This window comes from Leptopilina boulardi, unplaced genomic scaffold (assembly GCF_019393585.1).
Source record: "Leptopilina boulardi isolate dan_hultmark-lab unplaced genomic scaffold, ZJU_Lbou_2.1 LbouV2_214, whole genome shotgun sequence".
NCBI classification, from domain to species: Eukaryota; Metazoa; Arthropoda; class Insecta; order Hymenoptera; family Figitidae; genus Leptopilina; species Leptopilina boulardi.
Genome location: NW_026137768.1, coordinates 2,121,989 through 2,138,971, shown reverse-complemented (window position 1 = coordinate 2,138,971; position 16,983 = coordinate 2,121,989). Strand labels below are relative to the sequence as shown.

Genomic DNA, 16,983 nt, shown 5'->3' with positions numbered 1-16,983 from the left:
CAAATATTCAAAAAATGACAAAAATAAGTTTTTTGACACTTTAAATTTTAAATTTCTCGAAAACTAGAGCCAATCTAACATTTTCATGGTAAAAATCGGATTTTATTAACAAAATATGGTAAGAATCGACTGTAACATTTTCGGCAATATATAATTGTTGGAATTTTGTTGGATTGTGTAATAATAATTATAACATGTGAAAACTGCGTTTGAAATCAAAGAGAATCGGTTCCCTTTTACAAATTATACATTTCATTTTCGTTTTCTAATAATTTGTACACATAGACAAAAATATTCCACAAATGTACTATAGACTTTCTGCATAAAAGCGAAGGAATCGTCGTCTTCAACTGACAATGTTTCACGCATGCGTCAGTAGAAAAGGACACCCCTACGGTTTCGGTTTTCTTTCTCTTTTTATCGAGCGGACGCTTAAGCTCACGTCTTTCCTACTCTATATATGTATTACATCTATGCCCAAAAAACTATTAAACCATGTTAAGATATAAAATTTTCAATGCAGGGTAAATTAAAGCTCTTTGGTACCGATATCTCCGTGTTAATTAAATCGTAGAAGATTGAATTATAACTACTTACGGCAAATGCTAATCTAAAGTCATATTTTAAACATTTTAAATATAGAAGAATTTTTTAAATCAATAACCTTTCTTTAAAATACCATATTAAAATTTTACAGTAAAAGTGTAAATTTAAATATCGCAAACATAACTTCTTTAAAATGATATTCTAGCTGATATGTATTTAAGGTTTTAAAGAAATGTAAATAAATGAAAAGTTTATTGTAAATAATACTGAAAGGCATTAGTACGTTCTAAAAAACGATTTAGTAACATTATTGGAACTTATAAAGATTTATATAAATTTTTATATAATAAAATTTCTTCAATAAAATTAGTACACCAAAGACTGAAGCTGTATTTTTTTATAAATTATATTTAAAAAACAAATGACTTTTAACAATATATTTAAATGATTTTTAACATCTACAATAACTATTTGAATAATATTGCATTAATAAATAAAATTATTATTTCTTAGAAAGTCGCTGAAACTCTTAAAGTATAAAGTAAAGGTATATATACTTTTGAAATTTATGTACTGTGTTATTTTACTCATAAAATGCGCCGAGGGCTTTTCTTCGTCCTCCTCCTTCTCATTCTTCTTTTTCTTCTAAGGCAACAACGTAAACGCAGCTTGTGGAATTGTTGCTCAAGCAATAACATGGTAGTATGCATATACGCTTGTGTAAAACGCAGGCATTTTATACGGACATGCGTAGGTGAAGAAATATATTGCAGCTCCAAAGAAAATCCCACTAGTCTTTGTACTTACTCAAATGCAGGTGAGAAAGTATGCGTAAATAGGGAAGAATTCGTTATAATTCTTACATTAAATTTAAAGTTTCTAGAAGAACATGTATAAAAATATAATGTAAAATATTTTTCTTTCAAGAAAGAACGCATATTACTAACAAGTTTTCAGGTAATGCAAAAATCATAAAAAGAAGCATGAAATACAATAAAAGAAGTCATATTCGTATGAGTACACGATATTGACAAAAAATACTTTTATGTTTTCGCTTGGATTCTAGAAAACTAAGGAACTCACGTTCAGTTTTTTCTTATTTTTCACAACTTCTTTTAAACTTCTGTTCCAAGCTATCTAATATCTCACAGCTCAAATATTCGTTGGTACGTGCAAATAACCATGCTTTTACTATTGAATAGAAAAAATAAAATGGAAATTCTATGTAGCTGCAACTTATTTCTATAATTATATATTATTTTGAACATTAATTTCTGTTTCAGTTATTCATGATTAGGATCAGAGGTATAAAACCTTGAACATTGATTAAAAGAAAAGGAATAAATATACTGAATGCAATAAAAATGATTCATACTTAATTAGTGTGTATTACTACTTTATTAGAGAACGTGTTTAAAAAAAAGTGGCAAAAAAGTTTAACCCTTTGAATCACGCAATTCGGAAATAATCGAAATGTTCTAAACATACTGTATACTATGTTTTCGGGATCGCTGATTACGAATCTTAGGTCAGTTTTTAAAAATTCAAAATGGCGGATCCAATATGGCGTGTTTATTTTGTCCTAGTGCGCTCTGACCCAATATCGAGGGAAACTCAAGTTCAACTTATAATTTTTAAACGGCTCGAAATTTTCGTTTGGACTTTTTCAGAGTATATTTTTTAATAGTTGAATATTGTTTCCAATTTCATAACAAACTTTCTTAATATTTCTATGGCAATAGAAAAGTAAGATTTCAACTAATTTATTAAAAATGTATCAAAAACGTGTCTTTTAACCTGGATGTCAGTAATGTGAAGAACGAGCCCCACTCAGCTACTCATTCGCTATGGTTGATTGGATTTTGCTCGACAGAGGGTGCATTCTCAATTTGCGAAAGGGCGCGTTTATTTAAATTCGTGAGACTCCTAAATAAGAAAATAATAAATAAGGAAATACGAGGTTTGCTTTTTGGTTTCAGTCTCTTTTCATGGTTCAACTATATATAAATATTTATTTTTTTATTTACTTAATGTGACGTTACATGTTTGACTCATTACACTGAATTAAAATTTTGTAAGAAATTTAACTTCTTACTTTTATATTTAATTTTATCGGCAAATAGAATATTTGTAGTAATTTTATTTTAGCGCAAAATTTGAATTTAAATTGTTTTCGCGCCGTGTCGCATATTACGGTTTTAGTTAGCCGCAGAAAAAAAAGTGGGTAAAAAGTTGCAAAGATAGAGGATAAAAGTCGTTAGTATACAGGGTAAAGGATAAATTTGTGATGGATAAAAATGTTACTAAAATATTACTAGAAAAATGGATGTTATATTTGAGTAAACTGTCTAATTTTAATAAAAATATTAGTAATTTTACACTTAATTTATTAAATCTACAAATTTTATATAAATAAGTAATTGCATGTGAAAATATTTTGCCTATAATTATTGTCTATTAATAAAAATATCTTTGACTAATACAACTGACAGCTGACGACAGTGCGTAAATAATCAGAACTGGGAAATTACAACTCAACGTCTGTATTGTTGCACGAAAGCAGAGTTGGGTAGTAACTGAATTTTTTGTGCATATTAGGCTGTGTCAGTTCATCGAGATATTTCGAGTTCAAGATATGACGTCAGAGGCCTGGAGGGACAACAAACAGACGACACAATGTTATTCTTACGGGGAAGAAAATTTGTTTCCACTTTCATCAATTTTATTCATACTTTAAACACGGAAAACGCTTGTTGACATATAATAAAATTAAAATGTGTGTTGATAATTAATTTTGTTATATATTTGATTCAATTGCATTTATAGATTCTCTGAATTCGTAATAAAATATAAATTTTGAGGTTAGAAAAGTTTGTTTACCTTCAGAAGAAAATATTTAATTAGCGCGCCGAAGGCGTGAGGGTGAAGGCTGAGTGATTCGCAGTGCTCGACTCGTGCTAAAAACATTCGCTCTCTCCGTAAATCGGTCCTTCCCCATGTCACGCAACATATTTTTGATCATGAATGCACGATTTCGCCAGTTTTGTGCCCCGTCGAGCGAGTTTAAACTTCAGGTTTTTGAATCGGTGCAAAACACAAATATTAAATGTCATCTTTAAATGTTTCACTATCAGAACTCGTCATTTTTACGATTTTTTAATAATTTTAAGCACTTTTGATAAAAATATTAATCTCAACTTGAAAAATATATGAAGATAATCGCCAACGACATCCCGATTAGTATATCCAGCAGACATGCAGGTACTGTCTCACTGAAAACATTGACCTGCGTGCGCCAGTATGGAGCATGCGCACAGCAACAACGATTGACTGAAAAGTGTGTGTAAATGATTTGTTTCATGTTTGTGACGTCACATTTTTACTCCCTAGAGTGTAAATTGTTAATTTAAACGCACCCGCGCACGCCGCTCGAAAAGCTGGAGTTCAAGTTCGCTCGGTGGGGTGTAAAACTGACTAAATCGTGCATGTGTGATGAAAAAATTTTTTAATAAATATTTTTTATTTCTGACCTAATTAAATGGTGCCTCACAATTCCTTAATCTCTTCTATAAAATTAATATCTTGAAAATACAAAAAGGATCAACTTTGTATATGTCGCGTGCATGGAAAACCACTGGCAAGTTAAAGGCATACATTTTTTGCGTTTATTTTGTGAACAATTTTCTCCTTCATAGAGTTTTTTTTATCTTTATTTTACAATGCTTATGAAATTTTTTATTTTCTAGAAGTTGCTATACGTATTATCTTAGACGTATTTTTAAGATTGCAAATTATTGTCAATTCAAACTTTAATAATGAGTTAAAAATTTAATAGATAAAATTGATACGAGTTGCTTAATTTATAATATGTATTAATAATTTTTCATATTTGGGTCATAGACGGTATGCACGTAGACAATGAGAGTGAAAATAAGAAGCAAAACTTTTAAAAAACACTTTTTATAATAAATTTTCATATGAATTTAACCTTTTAATTGTAGGTTGTTTAATGTACGTAATTCCGCGTATTTTTAAAAACTTTTAATTTTTAAAGAGATAATAATTTTATATATTATGACATATCTAAATGTTTCATAATAGGATAAAAGAAACTTTTAAATAACTCTGTCCTTTGAAACAAAAATTAAATAAAAATTTTTAAAAATATAATTTATTTCTTACAAAAAAACCGCAACCAAGTTAAAGTATAAATTTTAGGTGTTTATTTCATGAATTCTTTGCTTTGACATTTGTATACTTGAAATTAATTTTCCCTTAAATTTTTCTTAAAAACAGTGGTATTTGTATTTACTTTGCGATTTGGATTTCAATTTCGTACTATTATCAGAAAAAAAATTTATAAATTCCAAACATCATTTTTAACTATTTTTGAGATCGCTCTTTCGAAAGACGTGGTCCAAATTTCTTCAAAACTTCAAAAAAATCAAGTTTTCGCCATGAAACAATTTTTTTTATCTCAATTCTATATATTTTATCGATTTTTAGGTATCATTTATGCTAGGAAAAACATGTTTCCGATAGCAGTACTTTAAACATATTATGAATTCGTATTTTTATTTTTTTTAAGTTTTTTATTCAAAATGGCGCATTTTTCCATTTTATTCGAAAATTAAGTATGAAAATTTTTTGTTTTGAAATTATTCAAATTCACTTGAAATTTGTTACTCGGGGGTTTTCGGGGTTGCTGAATACGAATCTGAAGTCAGATTTTAATACCGAAGGTGCCCGCAATTGATCTTATATTGTCAGTAAAATCGCATAATATAAATCATCAATATTATTTAATATATATTATCTACACTATTTACAAAATACTTATATTTCTTTTATTAAATCAAAAATTTATTTATTTGAATATTGGTATTGATAAGAAAATTAAATAGTAATAATTTTTTTAGTTTCACATGGTATACACAGGGATAATATTTTTTCCGACTTAGAAGAAGTTATCTTCCCAGTGGATATAATATAGTATAATTAATAATGTTATATACATATTATTATATATTATATTATTTCATGAATGAGGTCATAATCACAGGTCCGTCGTGGTTTTAATAGCTGCGGGCAATTCTATCTACAGTTAAGCATTTGTTTTAAAATAGTTCGCCTACTGTTTTTTTATATAAGAAAAAATTATGAATTTTAAATTTTATTTTCCAATTTTGAATTGCAGATTTAGAAAAAAAACTCACATTAGCTAAAGTAAATTATGGTTAAAATTAATAATAATTGACAACAGTAATTTTAATTAAGTAATTACTAAAACTTTATTTGGAAGGTAATCTTCAATTTTAAGTAATAAAAAAACCTAACAGTCTTACAATTAGTAGTTTATGAAAACTTATATTTTTACATTTTTTTATTGAATATATCTAAGTCGGTGCGATAGTTGCAGTTGTTAAAGCGCATAGATTAGGTCTTAGGTTACATCATGCGGTAGAATTCGATCTCCCTTGGGTTGTTGTGATCAATTATTATTTTAGTCTTTAATAAAATGTAATTTTCTTGAAAATTTGGTCTGGAATATTAGATCAACCATTTTGTATTTTATAAATTTTATTTCAAAGTTTTAATTAGCTATTTTTAAAGATTGCGTAATTTTCAAATTTTAAAAATTTTTGTGTGAGATTTTTTCATATAGAACTAAAATGAATGACTTAAATTTATTCCCTGACATTAAATTTTCCACTAATAACAAACGTATAGTAACTAAATCTGTTGTTTTCCAAGAGCCAATTATGCACAAAATAACAAACGATACAGCTGATAGTTTATCAATAGCGTCAGATGAACTGGTTTATTATGATAAAAATCCAATTACGGATGCTTGAACGGGAAACACATTTACTACCGCAGAAGGGACCATGCAATGAAAGAACCATTTTATGATGAAAAGCCAACTGAAATAGCCGCAAAAAGTAGGAATAATAATAATTAATAAATGCAGAAAATATAATATCTAACACAATTCATAAAATTTTACGATTAATGAAATTAAAATTTATTTTCTATCAATCAGTGAAAGATGATATTGAGGATGATTTTGTCTCCTGAAGAATACGGTGCTGAGCGACGTTAAGTTACAATTCTGAGTTCAATATTTTCTCACATGTGAACATTTTCATATTACACAGATATTATAGGTTTGCTTTATTGCGTGCACCTTGTTAAAAAAAACTGATTTTGACCTTATTTGAGGACTTTGAAAATTCGTTTATTTTTCCAAATAAAGTATTTTTACTTGTTATATCATAACTTTTAGGGTATTTTTTGTCTGATTTCAAAAATTTCAAACCTTAATGTCCAAAATTTTCAGTCTGATTTCAACGTAGGATTTAAAACACTTAAACGTTCAGATATTTTAGTCACAGTGGGTTCTAAAGGGTTATTCAGAGTCACTTTTTCAGATTTTGGGTTCAAAATGACATTTCTATTATTAGGAAATCCATTATGTCAAATAAAATTAAAAAAGCGGAAAAATCAGAGTTTCTTATATTTTTTTTCTGGCCTAAAGTATTTTTTGTTTATCTTGTCTTACGTATACCATTGGTTGACAAAATAATTGTAATTTTAATCCATGCTGAAGAGAACATTCGATTTCAAGATGGCGGACTAAACATAGCGAAAACGTCACTGCATTTTAATAGGAATTAACTGCATGTTGCACACCAACATTCGAGAAGTTATTAAAGGGGGTACACCAGTTGTAACTTTAGAAAAATCGATTTTATTTTTTTGCATTTTCTTAAATACAGCACAATGCGGAGGTGCGCCAGATAGCTACAGATCAGGCAGCAGCCACACCTGGCGCCAAAGACAATTGGGGTTTCTCTTTTATCCTCCTCTTCGAAAAAGGAGAATTGAAAGAATTGTAATATCGTCCAAAAATTGACGACTCTTTGTAAAATCAAGGAAAAAATTTCTTCTGCACAAAAAATTAAGTTGAGACTTTAAATGTGTTTTTCTTAAAATGACATTTTTAAAGTCGGTAACCACGATTACTCGAAAACAATTAATCCGATTTTCTTGGAATTTATGATTTGCGTCATTTACACATATAAATCTAATTCCCAATCGAAGGATTTCTTTTGTAGGAATTGTGTTTTGGTTTTTGTAATAAATAACATAAAATTCATTAATGTTGTTAATGTTTTTCGTGATATGTCAAATGGCGCAATTGTGCTTTTGTGCGACTACTATTTTTTCAGTATCTTCAAGTATAATATATTAATTCCGTGAACAATTATAACAAATAAATACAGTTTTGTTTTTATAAAACAATTTTACAATTTTACTAAACAATTTTTTTTCTACATGAGAGACAATTTCAGGTTATGCGACGGGAAAAGTTTTTTTTTCGTCAAAATCGTGCAGTATATTTATAAATATAAATTTTATTTAAAAATATAATTTCAAAATAAATATTTGGTTTTTGTGGGTTTTTAATGTAAAAAGCATTTACTTTTATTTGTTGCAATAATTAAATTTTCATTGTTTAGCATATTTCGTGCTGGTAATAACTTACGGGACGAAATTTTGGATATTCCAGAGATATCCCTTGTATATCTTTGATATCTTAAGGGGAGGTTCTTATTGCGGAGGCCAAAATCAACACAAACTTTGACAATTTTTTGCTCGGTACGGTTATGACTTAGTAATGTAGTTTTTTTCCTAAATAAACGTACATCCTTGAACTTTTAAAACATATATTTCATTTTCAAAAAATTTCAAAATGGCGACCAATATGGCGCACCTAGTAAACAATGTTCTTTTAAATAAGGAAAACGGTGGGCATTCTACAATGCGCAATTTTGAGTCTAAAACAAAAAATTAAAATTTTTCAGAAAGTTGACATCCTAAAGAATAGGTTATACCTATAAAATAGTTAAAAAGTTGAACAAATTACAAAATGGCGGACACTTTTTTAAAACACTGTGTTTTTTCCTTATTTTTTCATGTTTGACCTCTTGTAAAAAATCTTTATTGTTAACTATTGTATCGTATTAAAGGTATAACCCCTGCAGAATTTATTTACCTTTAATTAGCCGCAAACCCCAAGTTGATTGGTTAAATAGTTGTGACGCTACGATGCCCACCAGTTTGCAAAATCGTGTTTTGAGAAAAACGCGTTTAAAGTTTTGAGAACATTTTTAAGTATTTTTAAGTGTAATATTTGTCTACTCTAAAAAATCAATTCAATTTGCCTAAAATTCCTTACTCGGGAGTTTTTGGGGTCGCTGATTACGAATATGATATCAGGTTTTCAAAATTCAAAATAGCGGATCCAATATGGCGGAAGACTTACGACCTCAGAGGTTCTCAGCTTCGGAACGTCGGTGAGTTCAAGACGCTGTAGAAATGAAAATATTTTCAAATCAGAAAATCGCTTTACATATATATATATATTCCACACGTATATATGTAGGTTTCAAAAAATGCAAAAAAAAATCTATTTTTTACTCCCGCAATGGGAACCTTCCATTGCGCATTGTAGAATCCCCACCGTTTTCCTTATTTAAAAAACATTGTTTACTAGGTGCGCCATATTGGTCGCCATTTTGAAATTTTTTGAAAATGAAATATATGTTTTAAAAGTTCAAGGATGTCCTTGGAAGATCTCAAATCTCGTTGCGATATACTTTTGTTGTGTGGGTTATTTTTTAAATTTTTAAACACATTGATTTTAGACATATATGTATAATATAACGACAAACATATAATTAAATAGTTCTTTATATTTTCGATATAACTGAATACGAATAAAAAAATTATCTCTTAATATTAAATGACCTCAAATGTAGCTAAAAACGGGTTTTTTTTCACTTTTAGGTTAGAATATCTTAAAAATCTGACGTGCAGGGTCAATTCTGAGACCGGCCTGTGTGATTTATAAACTAACTATAATTCCAACCATATTTTTTAAGAAGTCTGAAAACAATCAATTTTTAATAACGGTGATGTTTCGCTTGTAAATTAGCATTTTGAGAATCTGCCCTTATAATATTAATAATACGCGAATATTTAGGATATCGTAAGGTTTCTTGGGCAAAGGAAGGATTCAGGTATAAAAACAATTGTCTAGACTTTCTCCAGCGATGAGAAAGAACAATAGGTCAAGTATACGGCCATTGTTTTATACCTAATAAATGCACCTTATAAGTTTATCTGGATCCTTTTATTCTCCTTCGATGAGAGAAAGCGAAGGTTCAGGTAGAAAGCGACAATATATCTTGACTTTATCTTTCTGATACGATGAGAAGGGACGATAGTTCAGGCAAACGGCGACGATGAATTTTTATCACTATTATGTTTGCCTTGTTATAATAAACTAGAGTCGAAAATAAGTTCAGTTCCTTAAGTTTTTTTAATTCAAAATTTTATTCTTACTAATTTTAATTAAAAAATTGAAAAAAAATTAAGGATTTTTCTGAAAAGAAGAATAATCAGGTTTTTATAAAGTAAGGATATTCCTTTCCGAAATGTTTAACAGAAAGTTGAAAAAATTCGATCTTTGGAAGGAATAAAATAACGTAGAAATTTATGTTATTAAATGTTGTTTATTGCCACAAAACAAAAAACGACGTTTTGATGACTTGGTTCGTCATCATCTTCAGGTTAAATCTGATGAACATTAATAAATTTATTTAAAACACCACATTCTCTTTTTTATAGATAAATAATAGCACATTTACCAATATAAAACTTAACCGTATCTTTGCTTTAACAAGTTTTATTTTTCAAAGCTGGCATATCAATTTTATAGACACCTATCGTCAAAACTAAATTCAAAAATACAAAAGTTAGAACTCTAAATGAAATAAAGGAGTCAATGAACTTAGATGTTAACAGCGCGTGGTAGTGAAATATTTTCATAAAAAAATATAGAATCATGAGTCTAATTTGGAAATTAAAGGGAAGTAGATTTTATTTAAATACATTATGTCTTCTTTTTTGTTAATAGTGAAATCATTAATTTTTATATGTAACATTTCTGAAAAACAACGTTTTTTATAATTCTGTTCAAGGTCTAGTATAACGACAAACTCATGATTCAATTCTGATCTATGTAATTCTATACTACTGATTGAGCAGATGTTTTATTCTTAATATTTTTATGCTCATTAATACGTGTTTTTGAAGAACGTTTGGATTTTCCAATATAATTTGCTATACTGTTTTTACAGTTGAAATTATAAACTGTATTCGTTTCATTCCACTTGTCAGTTGGATCCTTTCCTAATTTTTTTAATGGATCTTTAAGGTTTATTAACAATAGGAATAATATGTTTTTAAAATGTTAGAGTTAGTCCTTGTGAAACGAATGATGTGATATTAACATTGCTCGGTCTACAAGGTTATATACAACGTTTATTTTTTGTTGCAATGGATGATTCGAAAATTAATTGATGAGTCTGCCTGAAGAAGATGATTTTTGATACCAGTTACCCAGATAGCACGTAAACTTGCAGCAAGCTTGTTTGAGCTAGCGAAATGTCCCACCCAGGGCAAGCTTGCCGTGAAAGCTTGCTGTAAGCTTTCCAGGAAAGGTTGCTGCAATCTTGCCGTGAAAGATTGCTGCAAGCATACTAAGAATGATTGCGGCAAGCTTGCTACGTAAGGTTGCAGGAGAATTTCAACAAGCTTCTGGAAAGGTTGCTGCAATTTATAAAAATACATTTTAAATTAAAAAAAAATTTATTTGTTTTCTAAATTTGAAAATCCTTGTGACGTTTATTATTTTTTTTTTATTCTCTGATAGTTGGTCGAGTAGGTTCTCGGTTAAGGTCTTTGGTTAGTGTCTGTCGAACCCGGGTTCAATTTCCAGTCCCCTCAAATTTGTTTCGAAAATTTTCTCGTTAAGTTTTCAAATGAAAATTAACAGGACATAATTAATAATAATAAACGTCACAAGGATTTTCAAATTTAGAAAACAAATAAATTTTTTTAAAATTTAAAATGTATTTTTTAAAAATTGCAGCAACCTTTCCAGAAGCTTGTTGAAATTCTCCTGAAACATTACGTAGAAAGCTTACAGCAATCTTTCACGGCAAGCTTGCCGCAATCATTCTTATTATGCTTGCAGCAATCTTGAAGCAATCATTCATGGCAAGATTGCAACAACCTTTCCTGGAAAGCTTACAGCAAGCTTTCACGGCAAGCTTGCTGGGTGGGACATTTCGCTAGCTCATACAAGCTTGCACGGTAAGCTTGCCGCAAGCTTGCTGCAAGTTTCCGTGCTATCTGGGTATATGTAATCTTATTATTTTTGATAATTATAGAAATATCTAAATAGTTGATTTGATTATTATCTTGTTGTTCATAAGTGAATTTTAGTTTATTGTGATAAGAATTAAAAATTTCAATAACCGGGTTAATATGATCTTTATGTTATACATATAAAATAGTGTCATCAACATATTTAAGGTAAAAAAATAGGTTCACAATTATACTCAATTTTTAATTTTTTTAGACAATTACTTTCTAAATCATTCATGACAATATCAGCAAAAAATGCAGAAATCGAAGAACCGATAGGAGTACCATCAATATGTTGATAATATTTTCCATCGATGACAAAGAAGGTGTTTTTATAAAGAAATTCAGTGTAGTGTAAGATATCATTAAAGGGGATTTTACAATTATTGATACTCGTGATTTTACGTTCAAGACTTTGAACGACCAAGTCGAGTGGTACGTTGGTAAATAAAGATTTAACATCAAGAGAGACCAGAAGGAAATCGTTTGGAATATAAGAATTTTTTATTTTTTCAATGAGCTCAAAACTATTATTATTAATGTGTGATATTATTTTTTAATTCATTATATAACGTTTTTGCTAAAAAAATGTGTTGGATTATTTATTAATAAAACAATGTGACGAAATGGAATGTCTTTTTTTATAAATTTTTGGGAGACCATGGAATCTTGGTAAAACGGTATCAGTTAAAATTAATGCATTATGGTGATATTTGTATTTTAAAAATTCATTGTGATTTAAATGAGAATTTTACTTAAGAAATTCTAATCCTTATAATGAAATGAAAAGTACATAGATTTTTTTGAGTTGATTATGGGAATATAGTATAGTAAACCTGTTAAAAATTAAGCTTAGTAAAATTACCAAAAAAAATTTTTATGCATTTTCATCATTACAATTTTAAACATTTATAAACTAAGCTTCTTGTGTTTGTTGCAGGAAGTGCATACATAATCAGATGGAGTGCTCCACAGTTGATGGTTGTTGCAGTGCAATATATTTTGACTGGAACTTACATTCCCCCATATGTTGACGTTGCGGTAAATTAAAAAAAAAGTTGTAGGAAATTGTACTTTACAAAATAAGTGTTTTCTCAAAAGGAAAGGAAAACGAAATTTAAATGCAAGCAGCTCGCAACAAATGAACTTTGTACTTTATGTAGCCTAATTGAAGATGGGGATTGTAAGCCTGATTTTAAGTGGGATATAATATTTAAACAATATGTGCGAGTAACTTTCTCTTTAAATTCTTAAATCGATTTGTTCATTATAAATTTTTTTAATTGTTTATACTTCTGAAAACATTATGTTCATTGTACAATAACATTAAAAAAAAATTATGTAATTGCTATGTAAAAAGAATAGTTGCTATACTATGATTCTATAACTTTATTACTTTAACAAAATGTTATTTACTTTATAACATAAATATATCAATGCGATATAATTGTTAAATAGTTCTATATGCTTAAGGAATCAAAAATACATCTTTAATTGCTCATATTTAATTATTTTTGTACATAAAATATAATTTTTAACCCATATTATACGGCAGGTAGAAAAATCGACCAGAATATTTGATAAATTCAAAAGGTGAGAATAAATATTGTATCACCTGGCAATTGTTATATCATTATTATATCACCTTAACATTTATGTTAACAACCTTTGACGTAATGCATAAATGTTTGTTTGACTATATATTCTGCTATTAATTGGGTCCTACAGCTGAATTGAGAACCAATTTTTATAAAATAAAATATTACGAAAATATATCAACAAAATTTTAAATGATTATTCTTTTCAATTATGTCTATATTACATTAAAAATAGTGTGAACACGCCCGTGATTTGCTTGTGATAAAGAACATTGAGTGAGAACTGCGATCAGTAGCGGAATGTGGTCGATTTTTCGACCACGCGTAAGTTCTAAGAATGTATAAATAATTGTAAGTCTAGAAACTAAAGTGATAATGGAAATTCAGAAATCTGCATTGGTTACCATATATAAGAACTTATATAAAAACTTATAAAATAACATAGAACAAAATCAATTCCAACATACACGTTTTTAAACAATTTTTAATTCTTAAAATGTAATAATAAATATAAATGGAATAACAACAGAATTAATCTGAAGTTACTCCAAATTGCACGTCTGTATAGCTTTTATGGAATTTAAACTTTGCTCAAAATTTTTTAAACAATTTCTATAGCCGAGGTCAAAAAATAACAATTGAAAATTTTGCTTCTTTATAGAAGGAAAATAGAAAATAATAAAAAATTTTAAGTTATTGAATTTATTCCAAACTTCGCCAAAATGTTGTCATTATTAGTGGAAGTCTATAAATATCATTGTATTAGATAGCATATTTTTTTAGTTATAAATTTTTGAAATTTCAACTTTCTTGAGAATATGTTTTTTTTAAATTAACGATATTTATAAGTAGAATGCATAAAATTTAACTGTATATATAATGATTTTAATAATATTTTTAAGGTCTACAAGTTGGTAATAAATGTTTTAAAAAAAATTGACCTTGAAAATAAAATTGTACGACCTAAAAAAGAAATAACCTTTTTCGAAACTTTCAATTTTCATCAATTCAAAATTTTTCTTTAAGGTCGAAAACATAATTTTGATATATTGTATTATTATTACTTGAAAATCAAGGTCAAACCCTCACAACACCGGATATTTAAAGATATCCCTGGAACATCCTCAGGATATCCATTTGCTTGCGGCAGTTTATATATCCCTAGAATATACTTAGGATATCCTAGGATATCTTCAGAATATCGAAGAAAATAGATGCAGGCAATCCCCGCAACCTGCATAATTCGCAACTTGACCATTTCGTATCCTCGCAACCTGACTAAGAAAAGTGTCAGTTCTCGTACGCGAACAGTGCTGTATCTATACATACCCTCATAACAAAAGGATATCCCTAGGATATCCATATCAATGGTCGATATCCTAGAATGGTCCCCAGGATATCTTGGGATATCCATAGAATATCCCTAGGATATCCAAACCGCCGGTCTGTGGGACATCAACAGGACATCCATAGGATATCCACAGGATATCCCTAAGGCATCCACAAAATATCTATTGGATATTATATCGCGGGATATCCTCAGGATGTCCGTGGGATATTCTTACCCAGCAAACACTGTTATATATCTGTTCTAGAACTGTTACAAATTTCTTGAGAACATGTTCTGTAACTGGTTAAGAACGTGTGAGTCACTGGTTACGCAAAACGTCGTACTCAGCAGGTATGTTCAGATATGTAACAAATCTAGAACGCGGTTACAAAGTCATTTGTAACAGTTCTAGAACTGTGTTGTAACAACTATGAAAAGAGGAATGTAACCAGTAAGGAACAGAGTTCTGTATTTGTTACGTAACTAAATTACGTAACAGAGATAAAAAAATATTATATATGTGTTACGTAAACGTATCACAGTGTAGGAACAAAAATCTATATTTGTGACATAACATTGTTTCAGTATGAATATGTATCATAGTTCTTTAAATGAGAAGAACAGTAACACAGAAAATTGAAAGGTATTAAAATAAGCTGCAACGCTTCTTATTTTAATCCATTTTTACTTAGTTTAATACCAAAATGGATTAAAATAAGAAACATTTGATTAAAATAAGAAGTGTTGCAGCTTATTTTAATACCTTTTAGTTTTCTGTGAATGTAACAACGATCTAGTGTTGTTATACATGTTGTCCCGAAATTTCCAAGACATTTGGGTATTTTGTAACGATCTTATTTTTGAGAAAAAGAAACTTAAATGAAAGATTGTTCAGAATAACAAAATCAAATTGCATATTTTAACATATTTTGCTATTCTGAACAAATTTTTAAATTTTTTGTCAAAAAGGCTATTATTACGAGATATCCAGACATCCCTAAAATTTTAGGACACCCTGTACTATTGTGGTGCATAATAAAGTTGTTATTAAGTTATATAATTTATATTTAACACATTCTTATGTCATTAAAAAATTAAATGTAAATGTTTATATCGAGTTAGTTTGATTTGACATACTGCTTTTTTCTTACAAATGTATGCACAAATGCTTTATGCTTGTTAATATAATAGAATTTTATTACTATTGTTACTCACAAAGTTAATATTCAAATAACTATATATCAAATACACAAAACATGTCTTATTATGAAATTAATAATTTTTTTTATTACAAATTTACATCAGGGCGAAATATATATGTGACACGGACAGTTAAAAGGGACTTATGATCCGAAAAAAAGATTTCGAGAAAAACGACTTTGAAGTTTAGCAAGTTGGTTTTGATGCTTGTGAACGTTTTAATGAATTAAAACTTGTTACTCGGAGGTTTTGGGGGTCGCTGATGACGATTATGATGTTATTTTTTGACAATTCAAAATGGCGGATTCAATATGGCGGATGACTTTTTTAAAAATTGATCAGATTCGCTTGAAATTCGTCACTCGGGGATTTTCGGGGTCGCTGATTACGAATATGGTGTTAGTTTTTAAAAATTTTAAATGGCGGATCCAATATGGCGGAAGACTTATTTAAAAATTGATCTGATTCGGTTGAAATTCGTTACTCGGGGGTTTTTGGGGTCAGTGATTACGAATATGATGTTAGTTTTTAAAAATTCAAAATGGCGGATCCAATATGGCGGATGACTTTTTTAAAAATTGATCGGATTTGCTTGAAAATCGTTACTCAGGGGTTTTTGGGGTCGCTGATTACAAATATGATGTTAGTTTTTAAAAATTTTAAATGGCGGATCCAATATGGAGGACAACATTTAAAATTTGTTCGAATTTGTGTAAAACTCAAAAATTTCGTTGGATCTGACATTTTGAATTTTTAAAAACTAACATCGGATTCGTAATCAGCGACCCCAAAAACCCCCGAGTAACGAATTTCAAGCGAATCAGATCAATTTTTAAAAACGTCATCCGCCATATTGGATCCGCCATTTTGAACTTTTAAAAACTAACATCGTATTCGTAATCAGCGAGCCCAAAAACCCCCGAGTAACGAATTTCAAGCGAATCCGATCAATTTTTAAAAAAGCCATCCGCCATACTGAATCCGCCATTTTGAATTTTCAAAAACTAACAGCGGATTCGTAATCAGCGA

At 29.0% G+C, this 16,983-nt stretch overlaps 1 protein-coding gene across 7 annotated transcripts in view; it reads left to right on the top strand.

Annotated features, from left to right (window-relative positions):
• LOC127279045 (lachesin-like) overlaps positions 1-14,198 on the top strand; it is a 276,980-nt gene extending 262,782 nt beyond the window's left edge. For all 7 annotated transcript variants that reach the window (XM_051301147.1, XM_051301148.1, XM_051301146.1 and 4 more), the window contains one exon: positions 12,767-14,198. In XM_051301147.1, coding sequence (XP_051157104.1) covers positions 12,767-12,876 — 110 coding nt within the window. In that variant the 3' untranslated portion in view covers positions 12,877-14,198. The remainder of the gene's footprint in view (positions 1-12,766) is intronic.
• The last annotated feature ends 2,785 nt before the right edge of the window (positions 14,199-16,983 follow it).